General features: G+C 42.1%; 1 protein-coding gene across 7 annotated transcripts in view; it reads left to right on the forward strand.

Moving 5' to 3' along the window:
• The window catches only part of frem1a (Fras1 related extracellular matrix 1a), a 377,121-nt gene that overhangs the window by 335,617 nt on the left and 18,390 nt on the right, over positions 1-23,114 (forward strand). For 6 of the 7 annotated variants that reach the window (XM_072586891.1, XM_072586895.1, XM_072586892.1 and 3 more), the window contains 3 exons: positions 13,013-13,085; positions 16,925-17,074; positions 17,157-17,383. In XM_072586891.1, the coding sequence (XP_072442992.1) occupies positions 13,013-13,085; positions 16,925-17,074; positions 17,157-17,383 (450 nt within the window). Of the gene's footprint in view, positions 1-9,792; positions 9,885-13,012; positions 13,086-16,924; positions 17,075-17,156; positions 17,384-23,114 lie in introns of those variants that run through there. The other variant, XM_072586897.1, reaches the window with a different exon arrangement.

The following is a 23,114-nucleotide window of genomic DNA, read 5'->3' on the forward strand; positions in this document are numbered from 1 at the left end:
GACTCTCCAGAGCTTGTCCACCATTTAGAAAGCACAAATCAGGAGTGTGATGGAATGTTCCCCACTTGCCTGGATGAATGCATACCCAACAACATTTGAAGCTGGACTTCATTCAGGACAAATTGGCACTACATCCACAAGCATCCTCTCTCTCCACCACCGATGCTCAGTAGCAACAGTGTGTACTATCTACAGGATGCACTGCAGAGATTCACAAATGTCCTCAGACAGGCCCTTTAGAGAGGCACAGTGGCTCAGTGTTTAGCACTGCTGCCTCACAGCATCAAGGTCCCAGGTTTGATTCCAGCCTCGGGTGACTGCCTGTGTGGAGTTTGCACATTCTCCCTGTATCTGTGTGGGTTTCCTCCGGGTGCTCTGGATTCCTCCCACAGCCCAAAGATGTGCAGGTCGGGTGAATTGGCCATGCTAAATTGCCAATAATGTTAGGTGCATTAGTCAGAGGGAAATGGGTCTGGGTGGGTTACTCTTTGGAGGGTCGGTGTGGACTGGTTGGACCGAAGGGCCTGTTTCCACACTGTAAGGAATATAATCTAATCAAAATCTACGGCCACTTTCATCCAGCCCAAGGGCAGCAGATACATGGGAACACCACTGTAATGTTCCCCCAAGCCACTCACCATCCTGACTTGGAAATACCATCTAAATTGAATGAAGGTTGATCTAATGTAAAAGTCAACCACCTATTTTTGGCCAAAAAATCTGGACTTCTCCATATATCTCATGAAAAAGTCAATCCTAGTTCTTCATAGATCAACATTTGTGAGTCCTGTGCATAAATGTTACGATAAGGAAATGATGTTTTTTGTGCTATTATTTGTTTTGATGTACAATTTACATCAATTTGGCATGAAAGTTTATGATGCCAGAGTCAGGTGACAACTTAGTACTTCGGCAGAGAACAAAGGTTGCACAAAAGCTGCCTGCTAAACTAAAAGATATGACTGTTTGACCAGTTTGTAATCAGAAACCAGCAGAAAGAAGGCTACAAGTTATCATGCATTTTTGTTTCTATTGTTTTTAATCTAGTAACTACTGTGATTTGTTGTGTTTCATTTTTCTTTATTTGTTTAGAAATAAATTGGGCTTCTGTTAATGATATTATATTTTGTACTGTAGCATGAATTTCAGCCCCTCAAATGCAGTCTCCATGTAATGGTCAATCCCATATATTTGACCTTAAAAAATAGACTAAAAATTAGACTTTTATATGAGTATATATGGTATATCACCAATCCATCACTGTCTCTGGGTCAAAATTCTGGAATTCCCTCCCTAATGGCAGGTGGACTGCAGAAGTTCAAAAAGGTAGCTTACCACCACCTTCTCAAGAGCAACTAAGGATGGCATTAAATGCTGGCCAGCCAGTGATGCCCTCATCCCACAAAAAGGAATAAATATTTAAGAAAGAAAGCTTACTTTGATATTACCTCTTGTCATCCTGAATGGTACCTGGATTTCCTGGAAAGTCCGGATTGCCCAACTTGAATGCCTCAGACCTGAACTTCAGTAGGGAGTGGATCGCCCAGGTCATCCATGGTTTCTGGTTAGGAACTGTTTGGATTAACATCTTTGGCATGCAGTCATCTACACATTTACTAATGAAGCCTGAAATGGGAGTGGCACACTCATTTAGGTTTTCTGCTGAGTTCTTGAATATGAATCAGTTCACTGACTTGAAGCAGTCCCACAGAAGCCCTTCTATTTTCTCATACCAACAGTGCACTACTTTCTGTACTGGGTTTTACACTTCAGTTTCTACTTGTAAGATGGGAGGCTGAGCAGGGCATTGTGGTCTGATTTTTTGAAATGCGGATAGGGGATGGAGCAGTAGGCAATGGTCAAGAATATTTGAACCTCTGGTGGGACAGAAGACATGTTGGTGATATTTCGATAACACATTCTTGACGTTGGCCTGGTTGAAGTCACAAGCTACAATGAACAAAGCTTTGAGGCACTTCATCTCAAGACTGTTTGTAGCATTATATACTTCATCAAGTGCACACTTCACTTCTGCATGGGATGCGATATTAGAATAGTGGAGGTGAACTCTTGTGCAGGTAGTATAGACGTTATTTCACAGCTAAGTATTCTAGGTCCGGGGAGCAGTGACTCACCAGGGTCACCACATCTGAGCACCAGATTAGGAGGCAGACCCCACTGCCCCATGCCTTGCCCAAGAATGCTGAGTGGTCCATTTGGTGATTTGAAAAGCCATCACATTGTAAGTGTAGTCAAGTGTTGCGGTAAGCCATAACTCTTTGAAACAGAGCACACAACAGTCCCTCAAATCTCTTTGGCAGGTGAATCTAACTTTAAGGTTGTCCATCTTGTTTTCAGTGGCTATGATAGTTGCCAGGAGTACGCTAGGGAAAGGAGCTTGAAACCTTGGAATTTCAATCTCAGCTGAAATCCAGTGCATTTCTCATAGGTAGGTGGCAGCTCCTAGTTGATCCTGGACATTGATGAGGGAAGTCAGCTGCTCTAGGAGGTCATTGAAAGCTCCTGACGGGGTCCTGGGCAGCAGTTGCAGCCTTGAACACTCAAGGAAGTCTTGTAGTTGATCTAATTGGGCCCCCTTGATGACAGATAACTGCTGGGTCAAGTCTTGTTCCGTAACAGTCAGGCCTCAGAAGCTAGTTTATTTCGTGCTTGCAGTTCCAGCATCAGTAATTAGGCCTCATTGATCATACGATCACAGACCAGCAAGTGGATTTAAATGAACGCTGTTAGTAATTTTGACAGAATTGAGTTTAAAAGAGCGGAACAATTATAAGATATGTAAGAATAAGATCTGCTGTGGAGAGGTTGCAAGGAGGTGACATGTTCCAGTGTCATCTTGCTGAAGACAGGGAAGAGCAGCAGAAGGGTATTTTTCTGACTGGAGATCTGGTGATCAGTTGTGTTCCATATGCATCATTGTTGGAATCACTGCTGTTCATAATATATATAAATGATTTGGAGAATTCGAGCGCTCTGGTTAGTGAGTTTGCAGATTACACAAAGATTGGGGAGCTGCGGATGATGAGGAAGATTGTCAAGCATACAGCAGGAAATAGATAAGTTGGAGATTTGGGCAGTGAAATAGCAGGTGGAGTTTAATATGTACAAATGTGAGATGATGCATCTTGGAAGCTCTAATGCAGAAGGGAAGAATAAAGTAAATAGCAGAACCAGAGGGATCTGAGCTTATAGGTCTACAGTTCCTTAAAAGTAGGAACATAAGTGGTCAAGAAGGCATATGGTATGGTCGTCTTCATCAGGTGGGTCATAGAGTATAAAATTTGACAAGCCACGTTGCAGCGATATAGAACTTTAGTTGGACCACATTTGACGAATGGTGTACAGTTTTGATTTCCACCCTGAGGTGTGGAGGCTTTGGAGCGGTTAAAGAAACGGTTTACCATGGTGTTGCCTGATTTGCAGGATATTTGTTATGAGGAGAAATTGGACAAACTTGGTTCTTTTCACTTGAACTTTGAAAGATGAGGGGTGACCTGGTAGAAACACCGTGGGTGGCATGGTGGCAGTGGTTAGCACTGCTGCCTCACAGCACCAGAGACCCAGGTTCAATTCCTACCTCAGGCGACTCTCTGTGTGGAGCTTGCACATTCTGCATGAGTTTCGTCCGGGTGCTCCGGTTTCCTCCCACAGTCCAAAAAAAATGTGCAGGTTAGGTGAATTGGCCATGCTAAATTACCCGTAGTGTTAGGTGAAGGGGTAAATGTAGGGGAATGGATCTGTGTGGGTTGTGCTTCGGCGAGTCGGTGTGGACTTGTTGGGCCGAATGGCCTGTTTCCACACTAAGTAATCTAATCTAAAATTATGAGTGGCATGGATAGTTAGACATTTTGTCTCAGGGTAGAAATGTCGTTAACTCAGGGACATAGATTTAGGCCAAAAGGGGATGTTTAAAGGAGATGTGAGAGACATTTCTTTTACAGAGGGTGGTAAAGTGCCTCGGGTATGCTGTGAGAGGAGATGGTGGAGATGGATACAATAGCAACATTTAAGAGGCACCTTGACAGATATATGAATAGGTTGGGCTACAGATCTCATAGAGACAAGGTTTTTAGTTTAGAAAGACATTGTGTTCATGGAGTTTTGGTAGGCCGAAGGACCTATTCCTTTGCTTTGCCCTTTATATGGACTGAAGAGCTGAATTACAGAGGTGACGAGAGAGAGAGATAGCCCTGGACCTCCAGCCTTGACTCGACCAAGTGTGACATAAAGGAGCCCTAACAAAAGTGGAACCATTGAGTATTATAGTGCTCAGTGGTTAGCCCTGCTGCTTCACAGTGCCAGGAATCCAAGTTAAGTTCCAGCCTCAGGTGACTGTATGGAATTTACACATTCTCCCCATGTCTGCATGTGTTTCTGCCAGGTGCTGCCATTTCCTCTCACAGTCCAAAGGTTAGGTGAACCAGCTATGCTAAATTGTCCATAGTGTCCATGGATGTGCAGGCTAGATGGAGTACCCATGGTAAATGCAAGGTTAAAGGGAGAGGGTAAGGGGCTGGGTCTAGGTGGGATGCTCTTTGGAGATACTCATTGCACCAAATAACTTTTTCCTCACTTGCTGGGATTTGATGATTCTAACAGGAAGCATACTCTATGTTGGTTCATGTCATACCTGCCACTTAGGGAGATGATTATGGTTGTTGGAGGCCAGTCATCTCAGCTCCAGTGTTTCTCTGCAGGAGCACCTCAGGATTATTTCTTTAATTGAACCATCTTCAGCTACTTGATCACTGCCCATTCCTCTATCATAAGATCAGGGGGTGGATGCTTTGCGATGACTATACAATGTTCTGCACCATCTGCAAATCTTAATACTGAAACAGTCCATATTCAAATGCAACACGCTCTGGTTAGTATCCGGGCCTGGGCTGACAAGTGGCAAGTAACATTCACGCCACACAAATACCAGGCAATGACCATCCCCAATGACAATTTATGCAATGCTCCTTAACATTCGGTAGTGTTACTATCACTAAATCCCCACTATTAACATCTTAGGGCTACTATTTGAGTACCAGAAACTCAACTGGCTTTGCTACATCAATACAATGCCTACACAGCAGGCTTGGAATACTCTGGAGAGTAACTCACCTCCTGACTCCTCAAAGCCTGTCCACCAACTACAAGACACAACAATATTCAAGCAGCTTGACAGCAAGCAAGACAAAGCCTGTCCACTCTCCCCTCAACTGCAGTGTGTACTATCCCAAGATGCACTGCATAAGTTCATCTAAGATTCTTAGGCAACACCTTCCAAGTCCATGATTATTCTCATGTAAAAGGACAAAGACAGCAAATAGGTGGGATTATCACGTCTGCAAAGTCCCTTCCCAGTCACTCACCATCATGACTTGGAAGCTGTCTCTTCACTATCGCTGGGTCAAGCACCTGGCATTCCCTCCCTAAGGGTATTGGGGGTCAACCACGAGCTTGTGTATTGTAGCAGTTCAACTAGGTAGCTCATCACTGTTTAGAATGTAGTTGGGTATTTGCTGTTCCTTTAACAGAGCAGGTCTGGTGACCTAGAAGTGGGAAATAGGGGAGGTTAGTTCTAATGGTTCTAATGAACCACAAATAGAATAATTGTCCATGTGAGTGGGATCTGGCCACAAACTGAATTGAATAAAGTATTTGGATATTAACTGAACACAGTTTTTAAAAAAAAAATCGGGAGGAACCTGGACTTCATAAAAGTGTGGGATTACGGAGGTAACATCAAGGGAAGTGGTCACGAGGATACTCAGGCTGAAGTTAACCACAGTGAAAAATGGTGCACACCAAGGCGTGGGCTGAGAGTGGCAGTTGTGAGGAGCTGATGGCTGGGAAGAGCGGTAGACAGTTGGTGATGTTGCAACCAAGAACATTCACTGAGCAGACTCTGGCTGCAAATGGCTACTAGACTCGAGTGACAGGAATGATCCCATCAGCTGGAAAACAAAATGGTGGGCCAGTTTTGAGCAATGAGATCTTTTGACGGGATAGGAAGTTAGTTTCTGTACACTGAACATTTCAAAAATGAACAAAATGGCAAAAGACATAATGGTACCAGTTTTCTTGAGTACCATTGGGAGCAAGACCTTGGAATTCTAAGGAGACTGGTGCAACAAGAAAACTGGTAGAAAAGACATATCAAGAGCTATGCAAATTGTTGGCATTTTACTTTGCACTAAAACCATGATTATGGAACTTCTCTGTTTTTATAAAAGGCTGCAGTAATAAAAAGAGAGAGTCCATTCCCAAATTTGTGGCCGCCTTAAAGAGGTTAGTGAAACATTGTGAATTTGGAGGGTTCGTCCAAAATGCCTTGTGGTGTTGTTTGGTGTGACATGAAGCCGTTCAATAAAAGCAGCTTTCAAGGCTGCTGATAGACCACAGGCCACTAATCTCTATTTTTGGCCTGGAAACAGGAATACTGGCAATGGTGGCAGCATGTATTTAGAGATAAGCACTGGCTTCGTCTTGTATGCAATGAGATGCTGCCAGTCGGATAAGCACAGCAATGTAGATACTACATCAAGGTTACCATTACAGAAAATAAGGATGCTCCAGGCTGGAACTTGAAAGGAAGACAAACTACCCAGAATTACGATCATGTGTGTCCAGAAGATGAGAGTGGTCTATATCAGATGGATGTTTAGATTAGATTAGATTACTTACAGTGTGGAAACAGGCCCTTCGGCCCAACAAGTCCACACCGCCCCGCCGAAGCGTAACCCACCCATACCCCTACATCGACCCCTTACCTAACACTATGGGCAATTTAGCATGGCCAATTCACCTAACCTGCACATCTTTGGACTGGTAGAAAACTGGTAGGAAACCGGAGCACCCGGAGGAAACCCACGCAGACACGGGGAGAATGTGCAAACTCCACACAGTCAGTCGCCTGAGGCAGGAACTGAACCCAGGTCTCTGGCGCTGTGAGGCAGCAGTGCTAACCACTGTGCCACCGTGCCGCCCAATGTGAGGCGCGACAGAAAAAGCAAAAGGTGCTGGAACAAGTGCACCAGAGGCACTCTGCTGTGAAACAAATGGAACAAATAGTTAGGAACTACTTTTGCTGGCCAAAATTGGACTCCCATGTTGCTGAGAAAATGGGATTGTGTGAATCCTGCACACTAGTAAGGAACATGCTTCCATTTTTGCCCGTTCACCCATGGGAATAGCCTCAGTGTGGCAGCGGATTCACTTGGATATCATGGGACTAGTAGAGGCACAGATGTTATTAGTGAATATCGATGCCAATTCCAAAAGGCCCAAGCTGCCGGTCATGAAGTCAGTGTCAATGGAAGCAATGATAGACTGAATGAATGAACTGTTTGTCAGATTCAGGAACCCCAAACAAGTTGTGAGTGAAAACTGTCCACAATTTGTGGGTGCAACAGTTTGAGGAATACCTGGAAAATCACGGAGTCCGACATGTGAGATGGGCTCTATATTATACTGTGATAAATGGCTGGCAGATTGACTTGTACAAACTTTGAAACAGGCCTGAAAGGCCTCACAAGGGAAGGGTTCACTAGGATGGTGACTCCAAAAGTTCCTCAGCATATAAAGGAACATGGCCCATGAGATGTCCCAGTGCTTGTCGGCGTTCTTAATGTTCAACTGCCAGCTGAGAACAAGGTTGGCTTACTGCAGCTGGAATAGACCAGAGAGGTGATGGAAACAAATCAAGAGGACAGGTGGCCAGAAGGGTGGGAACTGCAAGGTCGAGAGCTTTCCAAACAGGAGAGACTATATTGGAAATTGTATGTTTGTGGAGAAATTCATGCCAATGTTGATGGTGGTTCAAACAGGACCATTGTTATATAGAGTGCAGCCGAGGGATGAACTGGTCTGGAGGAAACCCACAAACCAGCAGGTTACCACAGCTCACCAACAATGGGAAGTCCCTCAGATTACTGAGCAGTCCAGATGATTCAACCAACACCATTGATACCATTTGTCTCTGAGACAGGGTTGGCCGTACCCAGGGAGGCTACAACAGCAGTGTCACTTAGCAACAGCAACCAATCAGACAGGGATGTAGCTGCAGAATAACTGGAGCTTCCGGAAGCTTGGGGAATACACAGAAAAGGTTCCTGAGAGGAGGATACAATATTCTGGGAATTGCCATCCCCATGAGAGACTGATTATGCCAATGTAGACTACAGAAGGGTAAATTTTCCTCATTTACATTCTACCTAAGGCTCTAGTGAACCACAAACTTACCCACCTTCTTCTCAAGGACAACTACAGCAGCAATAAATGCTAACCAGCCAGCAATGCCCATTGCCCAAGAGTGAATTTAAAAATTGTAATATGTAGTGAGGTAGGATTAATAAGAGCTTTCGTAGTTAAGTAACTTCATGGGAGTAGTGATCACAACATCAGAGAATTTCAAATTCAGTTTGAGGGACAGCAATTCAGATCTATGACCGGTGCTCTCAACTTAAATAATGGGATGAATAAAGAGTTACCTAAAATGAGCTGGAAAATAGACAAAGAGGAAGCCAGTGGAGGAGAAATGGCAGACATTTGAGTTGATAACAGGCAGTCAAAATTTAATTCAGTCAAAAGGAAGGACTCAATGAGAGCAAACAAAAGGTGATCAAGAAGAGTATCCAATCAGAAATCAAAGAAGATAAAGTGTCAAAAACAGGTGGTAGGCAAGGGGATTGGGATTATTTTAGGAACAGTAGCAGACAACTAACAAGTTAATAAAGAGGGTCAAAATTGATTATGAAAGTAAATTGGCAAGAAATATAAGGATAGTCAGCAAAAGGGTGTGATTGTGTCTGTATCTATGTTATATAAAAAAGAAAGAGCAGCTAAAATAACTGTGGAAGTATTGGAGAAAACAATTGGGAATTTAGTGACCAGGAATATGGCACATTAATTTCAACCAATATTTTGTATCAGTTTTTATGATGGAGGACACAATAAATACCTCAAAGATAGCAGGTGCTTATGAGAGGAAACATCTTGTAACAGTCTCTGCCATAAGAAACAAACTATTTGACAAATTAATGGGATCAGATGCAAACAAATCACCAAAAACAGTTTTGGAAAAGCTCAACAGATCATGCTGCCATACTTGCTGAGTTTTCCAACAATTTGTTTTTATTTTTGATTTCCATCATCTGCAGTTGTCTATTTTCTCCTTTGTTTACACAAATAGTGTGGCCTGATAGACTACAAAGGGTTTTACAGGAGGTGGCTGCAGTGGTAGTGGGGGAACATAGAACATTACAGCACAGTACAGTCCCTTCCGTACTTGATGTCGCGCTGCCCTGTCATACTAATCTGAAGCCCATCCCACCTACACTATTCCATGTACAAGGAATGGAAATATTTCAGAAATCACAGGGTTCTGGGAAGGTTCCAGCATATTGGAAAACTGCAAATGTGACATCCCTGTTCCAAGAATGGGGGGAGAAAGAAAACATTAAAGTATAAACATTTGTCAACAGGAAAATGCAAGAATTCATTATTAAGGAAGAAATAGCAGGAAAAGCTTATTGCAGTCAAACAGAACCAATGTGGTTTAATAGAAGGGAAATCATTTTTACAGATTTATTCATGTACTTTGAGAATACAACAAACACAATTGGTACAGGGGAACCATAACACCATAAGTTAAGACCATAAGATATAGGAGCAGAATTAGATCATTCGGCACAATGATTCTAATCCACTATTCAAGTATTGCTGATAAGTTTCTCAACCCATTCTCCTACATTCTACTCATAATCCTTGAACCCTTACTAGTCAAGAACCTTCGAGGAGAAAGTGAGGACTGCAGATGCTGGAGATCAGAGCTGAAAATGTGACTACAACATGGCTACCCAACCATATGGAAAATTGACCAGGTGTGCCCTGGAGACAGAAAGAGGAACAAATCAAATTTGGGCATGTACCAACCTATTATTTCATTCTCAATTATCATTAAATTGTCAGAACTTGTCATCAACAATGCTATCAAGTAGCAATTGCTGAACAGATTTTGAGGCAGCACAGTGGCAGAGTGGTTAACGTTGGCTGCCTCACAGCACCATGGGTCCAGTTTGATTCCAGCTTGAGTGACTACTGTGTGGAGTTTGATGTTCTCTATGGGTTTCTCCCACAGTCAAAAATTGTGTAGCTGAAGTGGATTAGCCATGGTAAATGTGGCATTATGGGGATATGGCGGGGTTGGTGGGATGCTGTTTGGAAGTTTGGTACAAACTCAAAGGACCAAATGGCCCCTCTCTGCACTGTACGGATTCTATGAAAAGCCTCCATATTGATGCTTAGTTTGAGTTTTGTCAGTGCCACTTAGCTCCTGCCCTCATCAGAGTCTTGGTTCAAACATGAATTCCAGAGGTGAGGGGTGAGTGGCTAACCTTGACATTGAGGCAACATTTGGTTGGGTATGGCATTGAGGAAAATTGGAGTCAATGGGCATAAGGGAGAAACTGTCTGCTGGTCAGAGTCACAGCTAGCACAAAGGAAAGTGATTGTGGTTGTTGGAGATCAGTCATCTTAGCTTCAGGACATCTCTGCAGGAGTTCCTCAGGGTAGTGTCCTAGAAGTCCAATCATCTTCAGCTGCTTCATTAAATAATCTTTGCTGTATTCTGTGATTAGTAGTGGGATGGTAATGATAAATATCCAGCATTTGGCGGCATTTGTAACAAGTCAGGTCATGAAACATACTATACATTCATGCTGCTCAAGATGGATAATATCTAGGTTTTGGGCTGAGGAATATCAAGTAATATTTGTGTGTCAGGAAAATGACCATCTCTAGCAAGACACAGTCTCACCATTGTCCTTTGACATTCAATGGCATTGCCATCACTGAATCTTCCACTATTAATGTCCTAGGGATTACGATTGGCCGTCATCTACAAGTCACAAGTCATCAGTGAGATGGAATATTCCCTACTTGCCTGAAAGACAGCATCTCCAACAAAGTTCAAGAAACTCATCATTATCCAGAACAAAGCAGTGTACTTGAATGGCATCACATCCATTCATACAAACAACAATTGTCTCCACTACTACAATAACAGCAGACAGTCCTATTCTCCAAGCAGCTACTCACTGTGTCCTGTTCTAGTCGCCCAGTCACAGGAAGGATATTGTGAAGCTGGAGAGAGTTCAGAAGAGATTTGTTAGGATGTTGAGAGTTATGGAAGGTTTGAGTTATAAAGAAAGGCTGAATAGGCTAGGACTTTTTTCACTGGAGAGTGTAGGAGGTTGAGAGGGGACCTGATAGAAGTTTATAAAATAATGATTTGGAAATGTCGATGTTGGACTGGGGTGTACAAAGTTAAAAATCACACAACACCAGCGTCTAGTCCAACAGGTTTATTCAGAAGTGCAAGCTTTCGGAGTGCTGATCCTTCATCATGTGGTTGTGGAGTATAAGGTCGTAAGACACAGAATTTATAGTAAAAGTTAACAGTGTGATGTAACTGAAATTATATATTGAAAAAGACCTGGACTGTTTGTTAAGTCTCTCATCTTTAGAATGAACATGATGGTTTCAGTTCTTTCATATGTAAATTCAGAACTTTTTTAAAAGTTACATTCTCAAGTGAACTTTAACGATTGGTGTCATGTCGGCCCAGATAATGTGTCCTCTTATTCTGTAACTGATTTCTACATTTCCCCACTAGTAGAAACATTTTCTCAACATCTAACTTGTCAAGCCACTTCAGAATCTTGCATTTTTCAATATTACTCTTTCAAAACCCTGAAGTATTCTTCCAACAATTCATTTAAGTTGGGTGGTGCTTATGACACTCCTCAGACCTTTACACCCTTATGCAACAGCAATCCTTTTCTAACAACCTTGTGTATTTCCGTATAGCAGTTGGATTGCAGGTTTAAGCAGGTAATTCATCTCTACCTTCTTCAGGGCATTTAACCATAGGCAATAAACCCAGTAACCTCACATTTCATGAATGAATAAAAGAGAACCCCTGATTTTCAACTATCTCCCTCATCATAATTACTGGTCATCATTCTACTCCAAACATTACACATCTAGTTTTATGCCTCCACCAATCACTGCCAACAACTCACCCTCAAATTCTACTTTGTAACTCTCTCCCTACACCTGGTGCACCTCTCCCTCCTCTGGCCTGCCTGATTGTGAAAGATTCTCCTTGTGTTCTGAAAATCTGTGCTATTTACTTCCCATCCTCACAACCCATCCATCACCCAACCACCAAAATCAGGATCTTGACATCTGAATTATACATCAGAAATATTTTTTCACATGTTATAACAATATCACGGCATGGTGGCACAGTGGTTAGCATTGCTGCCTCACAGCGCCAGAGACCCAGGTTCAATTCCCGCCTCACACAACTGTCTGTGTGGAGTTTGCACATTCTCCCCATGTCTGCATGGGTTTGCTCTGGTTTCCTCCCACAGTCCAAAGATGTGCAGGTTAGGTGAGTTGCCAGTAGTGTTAGTTGAAGGGTTAAATGTCGGGGAATGGGTCTCGGTGGGAGGGTCAGTGTGGACTTGTTGGGCTGAAGAGCCTGTTACCACACTGTAAGTAAGCTAATCTAATCAACATAAATAATGTTGATGTAACTGGTCACATGATTTCCCTCTTTCTGATGTCAGCCAAATCTTAAACACTACATTTGGGAGTTATATTTGCAAACCAAGTACAGATCTAAGTCAAGAGGGGTTGTCGTTTACAAGGAGTTGAAGCACCTTTTTTAGAGATAAAGAGAAAGCAGCATTAGCGACCATGTAATATAACAGTATTGTTTTAAACATAACAAATCTCTTTCAAATCTCCTTAAACCTACATGAATTAATCTCCATTTATCTCCCAATTTAATTCCTTTATCAAACTGCTCTCTGATTTTCATTAGCTGAAATGAAGTTACATGCTCACCTCTATCATATGTAATCAATGTTTTTTACAGTTCGACTTGTATTTGTAAGATTTTTTGGTGTTTATGATCTTCATTTCTTTGTAGGTCAACAGCATTTCAGCTTTGGTTGGAAAAGATTTTACTCACAGTTCTGCCAACCTTATCCAGTTTGATCCAGGTAGATTTCAATTGTTAAAGATAAAGATATTAAAATGATTGTGTTGGATGACACATTGGATGACCCTCAGAAGATTTCAAGTTGTAATTTCATTGGGTGTAACTGTCATGGTTGTTTGGAATCATGGTGGTCACCTGGTGATGTCTCCAGGAGCATATGTGAACTAAATGGGCTCAGCGTGACCCTTATGGTTAACACAGACTAGTGACGAACAAAGATTAAAAAGAAGGAATGCACCAGTGGGAAATGCAATATATAGTGTTGTATGGGGAATAGAATTACTTGATCTCAGCTAAGATAAACTAATAGCCATATATTGCTGAAAAAAAACAATTCGTCAAAGCTTTTAATCTTGCACTTATCAGGACAATTCACACAAATTTCGAAGTAAAGGAGATAGAAGATTTATTCTTTGATGGGAAAGTGCTGATTGGTTGGTAAGTGGACTCTTGTTGATAAGGTTGCTCCCATGGAGAATACACCAGTTAGATGATGACTCACAATTATCTGCCAAGCTTTTTTTACATTGAAATTAGGCTGGTTGACTTCAATTGGTCAAGGTATTGCTCTGAGAAATGAACCAGAAAACAGCAACCATCTCATTTGCTGAGTCAAAACAGACTCCCTGCTCACTGGGATAGTACACTGAAAATCAATTCCCAGAAGCATCACATGAGTTCAATAGTTTAGAAAGGTGCATGTTTCTGTTCTTAACAAGTATGATGGTAAAGACAAGCCAGGGAACTATAGACCGGTGAGCCTGACCTCGGTGGTGGGCAACTTGGTGGAGGGAATCCTGAGGACAGGATGTACATGTATTTGGAAAGACAAGGACTGATTATAGATAGTCAACATGGCTTTGTGCGTGGGAAATCATGTCTCACCAACTTGATTGAGATTTTTGAAGAAGTAACAAAGAGGATTGATGAGGGCAGAGCAGTAGATGTGATCTATATGGACTTCAATACGGCGTTCGACAAGGTTCCCCATGGGAGACTGATTAGCAAGCTTAGATCTCATGGAATACAAGGAGAACTAGCCATTTGGATACAGAATTGGCTCAAAGGTAGAAGACAGAGGGTGGTGGTGGAGGGTTGTTTTTCAGACTGGAGGCCTGTGACCAGTGGAGTGCCACAAGGATCGGTGCGGGGCCCTCTACGTTTTCTCATTTATATAAATGATTTGGATGCGAGCATAAGAGCTCCAGTTAGTAAGTTTGCAGATGACACCAAAATTGGAGGTGCAGTGGACAGCGAAGAGGGTTACATCAGATTACAACAGGATCTGGACCAGATGGGCCAATGGGCTGAGAAGTGGCAGATGGAGTTTAATTCATATAAATGCGAGGTGCTGCATTTTGGGAAAGCAAATCTTAGCAGGACTTATACACTTAATGGTAAATTCCTGGGGAGTGTGGCTGAACAAAGAGACCTTGGAGTGCAGGTTCATAGCTCTTTGAAAGTGGAGTCGCAGGTAGATTGGATAGAGAAGAAGGCGTTTGGTATGCTTTCCTTTATTGGTCAGAATATTGAGTACAGAAGTTGGGAGGTCATGTTGCAGCTGTACAGGATATTAGTTATGCCACTGTTGGAATATTGCGTGCAATTCTGGTCTCCTTCCTATTGGAAAGATGTTGCTAAACTTGAAAGGGTTCAGAAAAGATTTACAAGGATGTTGCCAGGGTTGGAGGATCTGAGCTACAGGGAGAGGCTGAACAGGCTGGGGCTGTTTTCCCTGAAGCATCGGAGGCTGAGGGGTAACCTTATAGAGGTTTATAAAATTGAGGGGCATGGATAGGATAAATAGACAAAGTCTTTTCCCTGGGGTTGGGGAGTCCAGAACTCGAGGGCATAGGTTTAGGGTGAGAGGGGAAAGATATAAAAGAGACCTAAGGGGCAACCTTTTCACGCAGAGGGTGGTATGTGTATGGAATGAGCTGCCAGAGAATGTGATGGAGGCTGGTACAATTGCAACATTTAAGAGGATGGGTATATAAATAGGAAGGGTTTGGAGGGATATGGGCCGGGTGCTAGCAGGTGGAACTAGATTGTGTTGGGATATCTGGTCAGCATGGATGGGTTGGACTGAAGGGTCTGTTTCTCTGCTGTACATCTCTATGACTCTAAGTATGACTATTATTATATATGAATAGATACAAACTACAGATAAATAATTATGACCGACAACATATAACTCTGCTAGTTAAAATTCTAATCCATGTATAAAATTCCCCCTCCACAAACACACAGACTGACACTAAAACATGGGTGTTAGAGTCCTTTTTTCAGCAATATTCTAGTTCTGTGCTAATGAACAATTTAAATTACTATGTGGCATGTTTAGTTTGGAGGAAGTAATGTGTGATGAGACCATACCATAATATCAAAGGATACTGGAGTTGTTTTTGCAACTAATTTGCCTACTCTATCCAGCAAGGAAATTTTGCTGGTACGTGAGTTGGGCATGAATAATTCAGCTTTGCTTCGACAAGACAAGCCAATTTTCTAAGTGAGAGCTGTCATGTTGAATCTTGGCAACCAGAAAACTATATCAGTAAATTGTTATCAAATATCAGTCATTCTTCACACTGTGAAGTATCTCCTCAATTGGAATCCATGTTTTGTGGTCAGATTTAACATTCAATGGCATCACCATTCCTAACCCCCATTAACAAGATTCTGGGAGTTACCATTCAAAAGAAACTTAACTGTACTAGCCATATAAGTACTGTGGCTACAGACCAGATCAAAGACTAGGAATCCTGAAGTAGGTAACTTGCCTCCTGATTCCCCAAAGTCTGCCTACTATCTGCAAGGTACAAGTCAGGAATGTGATGGATTGCCTGGATTAATACACTTCCAAAAATGCTCAAGAAACTCGATGCTGTCCAGGACGAAATAACATAAACTTTAACATTGTCTCCCAGAAACTTTAATATTGTTAGCCAGAAACAGATGCAACAATGTGTACTGTCCACCACATTAATTCACCAAGGTTCCTTCGATAACATCTTCCGTGGGTGGCGCGGTGGCATAGTGGTTAGCACTGCTGCCTCACAGTGCCAGAGACCCGGGTTCAATTCCCGCCTCAGGCGACTGACTGTGTGGAGTTTGCACGTTCTCCCTGTGTCTGCGTGGGTTTCCTCCGGGTGCTCCGGTTTCCTCCCACAATCACAAAGATGTGCAGGTCAGGTGAATTGGCCACGCTAAATTGCCCGTAGTGTTAGGTAAGGGGTAGATGTAGATGTAGATGTAGATGTAGGGGTATGGGTGGGTTACGCTTCGGCGGGGCGGTGTGGACTTGTTGGGCCGAAGGGCCTGTTTCCATACTGTAAGTAATCTAATCTAATCTAATCAAACGCAGAAGCATTACCACATTTCTGGGTGTGCAAATCTGAAAATTCCCCTCCAAGACACATACCATCCTGACCCAAAGTACGTGACCATTCCCTCACTGTTGCTAGTTGAAAATCCCGCAATGCTTTCCTTTGTATCTGTAATCCAAATGCTTACTGCACTTCAAGAAGACAGCTCACCCCACCTTCTCCAGAGCAATTAGGGATTAGCAATAAATTCTGGCCCAGCCAGTGATGCCCACATTGTATGAAAAATGCTGGTGTGTACTTTCAGGAGGTGAGATTATGTCCATTCAATGCACATTTCAAAAATTGCCCCACTTATTTAATATCATCTAACACAATTAGAATCTTATAGAAACATATTAAGGTTTTTGAATACTTAGAGACTTTTTTAGCACCCTGCTGTTGACATCTAATTTTGGATACAATATATTTGTCCTGTTTTATCATCATTCTGCGTGGAATTTTCTTTTTTGTGCAGGTGTGTCAGTGAAGTGTTGGAATATAGTCATTACTAATGACAAATTGGAAGAAAATGAGGAATCATTTGAAGTGTTACTAACATCGCCAATCAATGCAGTTCTTGGTGCAAAGGCAAAGATATTGATTAAGATCATTGATGGAGAAAAAGGTAAAGCATAAACTGCATGGTATGAAGTCTCCTTCTCCAAGTCAATATTTATTATATTTCTACACCCTTTCTTGTGTCATAGATCGCTGCACTCTTGCCTTCATGAATGACAGAAATGAAGAGAATCCACCAGGCAGAGTGCTGAGAGAGAGACTAGCTTCAGGTTCCTCGACCATCCCTAATCTCAAGAGTAACAGTAGCCTAGTGGAAGGAATGGCAATGACTAACTTGCATGAAGACTTGAAAAAGTCCCAAGGGGATGTGATGCAGCAGTTCCCTCTGAAACCACCCTCCAAGAAGAAACTAATGGTAACTGAAAATTGAGGAAAATGATCAGCAATGATCCTACAATGTGTTAAGATTTTAGACTCATTTTAAAATTTCTTTAAACAGTACAGCAGAAATTCACATTACGCTTGAGTTTTGTGTTTGAATTGCTTTGAATGCAGCAACTCCAGCCTGGGTGTAGTGAGTTGGTTCTTATTTCTTGGACTGACACTAGGCTTCTATAAATGCCATCAGAAATCTTGGATAGAAAAAATCAGCACATACTGTATTCAATGACCCCATCTTTTTGACAGAAACTCTTAAAGTTACATGTGTCCTGAAAGAAAAAAATAACTCTTGTCTCACAGCCTATTCTAATGATATTGATTGAGGATAAATATTGACCAAGGTATCTGCACGCAGCATTTTGTCTGTGTTACAGTAGAGTATTGGTCTTCACTTCTGTCCTCGATTGGGATTTGAATATAGAATCTTGGAACAATGTGTTTAGAATTGTTTTTTAATCTTGTATGTGATGTCAGTAATGCTGGCTGGACCAGCATTTGTTTCCCATCCTTGATTGCCTTTGGACTGATTGGCTTGCTGAGGTCATTGGGGATGGCACTGTTGGGGCTAAATTAGTTAGATATATTCTAGAGGGAGCTAGACATATGGCCAAGTCATGCACCCATTTTCTATGTTTCTTTGTTTCTAAGAATCAACCTCATTACTGTGGGTCAGTCAAGGTAGGATGGCAGATTTCCTTCCCTAAAGGGCATTAATGTGGATTTTTACAATAGGTAGTTGGATAATTGGCATGGCACCTTTACTGACACTATGTTGCAGATGTTAATAACTGAATGTAAATTACACTAACTACTGTGATAGGAGCTGAAAACAGCATTAGCTTGAGGCATGAGATTGTTATTCCAGAAGCATAACTATGGTATTACCATCTCCCCAGAGAATGCTGATGATAAACTGATGCAAAAAACTTTCTGCGAAAGAAAATACAGAAGACATCCTTTGTAATTGATTAAATTTAAAGCTAAGACTTTGTTAACATCATAGGAACATTGAAAATAGGTGCAGGAGAAGGCCATTTGGCCCTTTGAGCCTGCACCACCATTCAATATGATCATGGCTAGTTATGCAATTTCAGTATCCCATTCCTGGTTCCTCTCCATACGCCTTCATCCCTGTAGCTGCAAGGCCACATCCAGCACCGTCTTGAATATGTCTAATGAACTGGCCCCAACAGCTTCCTGCGAGAGAGAATTCCACAGATTCACAACTCTAAGTGAAGAAATTCTTCCTCATCTCAGTCCTGAATGGCTTACGCCTTACTCTTAGACTATAACACCTAATTTTGGATTTCCCCAACATCAGAAACATTCTTCCATGTCTAGCCTGTCCAGTCACAACAGGATTTTGCATGTTTCGATGAGACCCCCCTTCATTCTTCTACTTTCCAGCGAGTACGAGCTCAGTCGATCCAGTCTTTCCTCATATGTCAGTCCTGCCATCCTGGGAATCAGTCTAGTGAATGTTCGCTGGAATCCCTCAATAGCAAGAGTGTCATTCCTCAGACTAAGGGACCAAAACTGCACACAATACCCCAGGTTTGGCTTCACCAAGGCCCTGTATAACTGCAGCAAGAGACATCCTTACTCCAAAGGGCGGCACGGTGGCACAGTGGTTAGCACTGCTGCCTCACAGCGCCAGAGACCTGGGTTCAATTCCTGCCTCAGGCGACTGACTGTGTGGAGTTTGCACATTCTCTCCGTGTCTGCGTGGGTTTCCTCCGGGTGCTCCGGTTTCCTCCCACAGTACAAAAATGTGCAGGTCAGGTGAATTGGCCATGCTAAATTGCCCGAAGTGTTAGGTAAGGGGTATGGGTGGGTTGCGCTTCGGCGGGGCGGTGTGGACTTGTTGGGCCGAAGGGCCTGTTTCGACACTGTAAGTAATCTAATCTAATATACAAACCCTCTCACTATGAAGGCCAGCATGCCATGAGCTTTCCTCACTGGCTGCTGCACCTGCATGCCAAACTTCAGCAACTGTTCCACCATGACACTCAGGTCTCCTTGCACCTCACCTTTGCCTAAGCTACCACTATTCAAAAAAAAATCTGCCGCCTTGTTTTTGCGACCAAAGTGGGCAACCTCACATTCATCCACATTATGTTGTATTTGCCAAGTATTTGCCCACTCAGCCAGTCTATCCAAGTCACTCTGCAGTGTATTAGCATCCACCTCACAGAACACACTGCCAACCAGGTTAGTGTCATCTGCACGTTTGGAGATATAGCATTCAATTCCTTCATCTAAATCATTAATGTGATCAAATGGGGCCCAGCACTGAGCCCTGTAGCACCATGCTTGTCAATGCCTGCCACTCTGAAAAGGATCCATTTATTCCAGTTCTCTGCTTCCTGTCTGCAACCAGTTCTCTTTCAATGTCAATACATTACCTCTTATACCATGAGCTTTAATTTTCCTGACCAATCTCTTGTGTGAAACTTTGTCTAAAGGCTTTTGATACAGATACAGATACACAACATCTACTGATTCACCCTTGTCCACGCTGCTGATTATATCCTCAAAACATTCCAGAAGATTTGTCAAGCAAGATATTTCTTTAGTGAATCCATGCTGAAGAGGGACCGTTCAATCTCCGCTTTCCAAATACTCAGTTATTACATCCTCAATAATTGACTCCAGCATTTTCCCCACCACTAATGTCAGGTTAACCAGCCTGTAATTCTCCATTTCTCTCTCCCTCCTTTTATAAGAGTAGAGTTACATTAGCTATCCTCCAGTCCACTGGAACAATTCCAGAGTCTACAGAATGCTGGAAAATGATCAGCAATAGTGTACGCTATTTCTCAGGCCACTTCCTTAAGTACTCTGAATTGCACAGCATGACTCTCTGGGGACTTCCTCGCTTTTAATCCAATTTCCCCAATACCATTTCCTGACTAATAAGAATTTCCTTCAGTTCCTCCTTCATGTTTGACCCTCTGCTCCTGGCATTTCCTGAAGATTATTTGTGTCCTCCTTAATGAAGACAGATCCAAAGTATTTATTCAACTGGTCTGCTACCTCTGATGTCCATTATGAATTCACCTGATTCAAACTACAATGGACCTATATTTGTCTTCACCAATCTTTTTCTCTTCACATATCTGTAGAAGAGTTTGCAGTCAGTTGTTATGTATTCCGCAAACTTGTTTACATATTCTATTTTCTCCTTTTGAATTAAACCCTTTGTTTTCCTCTGCTGAGTTTTAAATTTCTCCTTCTCCTCAAGTTTGCTGCTTTTTCTGGCCAATTATTTGCCTCCTCTTTGGTTTTAACATTATCTCTAATTTTCCTTGTTAGCCATGGTTGGGCCACCTTCCTGTTTTACTCTAATACTAAATACATTTGTTGAAGTTCATCCATGTGTTCTTTAAATGTTTGCCATTGCCTATCCACCATCAATCCCTTCAGTATCCTTGACCAACATATCCTAGCCATTGCATGTCTCATACCATCAGAGTTAGGATTCTTTAGTTTCAGGACCCTAGTTTTAGATTTAATTGTGTCACTCTCCATCTTAATGAAGAATCCTGCCATATTATGGTAATTCTCCAAAGGATCTCACACCACAATGTTGCTAATTGATCCTCTCTCATTACACAATACCCAGTCTAGGATCACTTGCTCTCTAGTTGGTTCCTTGACATATTGGTTAAGGCAACTCTCTCTCATACATTTTAAGAAATCCTCCTCAATCGCATTGGTTAGTCCAATCAATATGTAGATTGAATTCACCCATAATAACTGCCGTACTCTTACTGCATGCATCTCTAATTTCCTGTTTATTACAATTCCCAACATCACAATTACTGTTTGGTGATCTGTATTCAACTCTCATTAACATCTTTTTCCATTTTGTGTTCCGTAGCTCCACTCACACTGATTCCATGTTGTCCAGGCTGGTGTTCTCGCTAACTATTGTGTTAATCTCCTCCTTAACCAGCAACACTGCCCCACCTCCCTTTCCTTTCTGTCTACCTTTCCTGAAAATTGAATAACCTTGGGCATTGAGTTGCCATCCTTAGTCACCCTAGAGCCAGGTGTCTATGGTCTCAATTACATCATATCTATTATTAACTGTTTGTGCAGTAAATTCATCCACTTTATTGCAAATGCTCATTGGATTGAAACACAGAGCCATTTTTAAAAAAAACATTTATTGGCCACTTAGAATCATGGTCTAATGTGGCCGTTTTTGATTTTTGTCTTTGGTTTCTCTGCTTTCCACTTTCATTTCTCCCCTCCCTGTCTTTTGTTTCTGTCCCCACTTTACTTCCCTCCACCTTCCTGCATTAATTCCCCCCGTTATATTAGTTTCAACCCTCCTCAACAGCATGAGCAAACACTGCCCCTAGGATATTGGTTCCATTCCTACCCAGGTGCACACTGTTCAGGTTGTACTAGTCTCATCTCCCCCAGAAACAGTTCCAATGTCCCATGAATTTGAATCCCTCCCTCCAGTGCCATCCGTTAAGCCAGCTTGCCATTCTTACTCTGACTGGCACGTGGCACTGGTGGCAATCCTGAGATTACTATCTTTGAGATCCAACATTTTAGTTTAACTCCTAACTCCCTAAAGTCATCTTGTAGGACCTCATTCTATTTTTTAAAATCTGTATCATTCATGTCTGTATGCACCACGACAGGTGGCTGTTCACCATCCCCCTCCAGAATGTCCTGCAGCCACTCCGTGACCTCCTTGACCCTTACATCAAGGAGGCAGCATACTATCCTGAACTCACGTTTGCAGTCGCAGAAATGCCTACCTATTCCCCTTACAGTTGAATCCCCTGCTACTCTTTTTCTTGCCCTCCTGTGCAGCCAAGCCAGCCATGTTGCCATGAAACCAATTGCTGCTGATTTCCCTGGTGAGCCATCTCACTCAACAGTATCCAAAACTGTACTGTTTTGCCTTCCGCATTGTACGCTTCACAGAGCAATGAGAATTATAAAGGCAATTGATAAGAATCCAGCAAAAGTCCAGTTTATTCATGTTGGCAGCATTTATTCATTTTGGATATTTGTGATTTTTAATGATCTGTTTTGAAATTTGAGTGTGGAGACATAGTTACTCATCCAGCCTCCAGTGGAGAATTGATTCCTTATGAATTAATGTCTATGTGTAGAATAAGGGTTTAAAATTCTTTATGGGAAAATTATTTTCCAGTTATTGTTTATCGTATCTGTTTATGGATTTAATAATGTTTTTGCTCCTTTTAATCTCCTAGACTTCAAGATTGTGTTTTATCTTAGTGGTTGGAAAGGACATTGCCTTCATTGCTCAGACCTTTGGGTTGGGACATTATGTTAAGGTTGCACAGGATGTTGGTGAGGCCTCTTCTGGAGAATTGTGTCCAGCTTTGGTCCCCCTCTTAGCGGAAGGATATTATTTAGCTGGAGAGGGTTCAGAACCAGCTTAATAATCAGGTTAATCTATATTCGGCTGTTGCAGGGAATGAAGGGTTTGAGTTATAAGGAGAGGCTGGATAGGCTGGGACTTCTTTCATTGGGCATAGGAAGTTAAAAGTATATAAAATCATGAGGCGTATAGATAAATTGAATGGCAGGTATCTTTTCCCTAAGTTAGGAATTTCAAGACTAGGGTATAAGAGGAGAAAGATCTGAAAAAAGAAATGAGGGGCATTTTTTTTACACAGAGAGTGGTTCATGTGTGGAATGAATTTCCAGAG

Source organism: Chiloscyllium punctatum, chromosome 2 (genome assembly GCF_047496795.1).
Source record: "Chiloscyllium punctatum isolate Juve2018m chromosome 2, sChiPun1.3, whole genome shotgun sequence".
Lineage (NCBI taxonomy): Eukaryota > Metazoa > Chordata > Chondrichthyes > Orectolobiformes > Hemiscylliidae > Chiloscyllium > Chiloscyllium punctatum.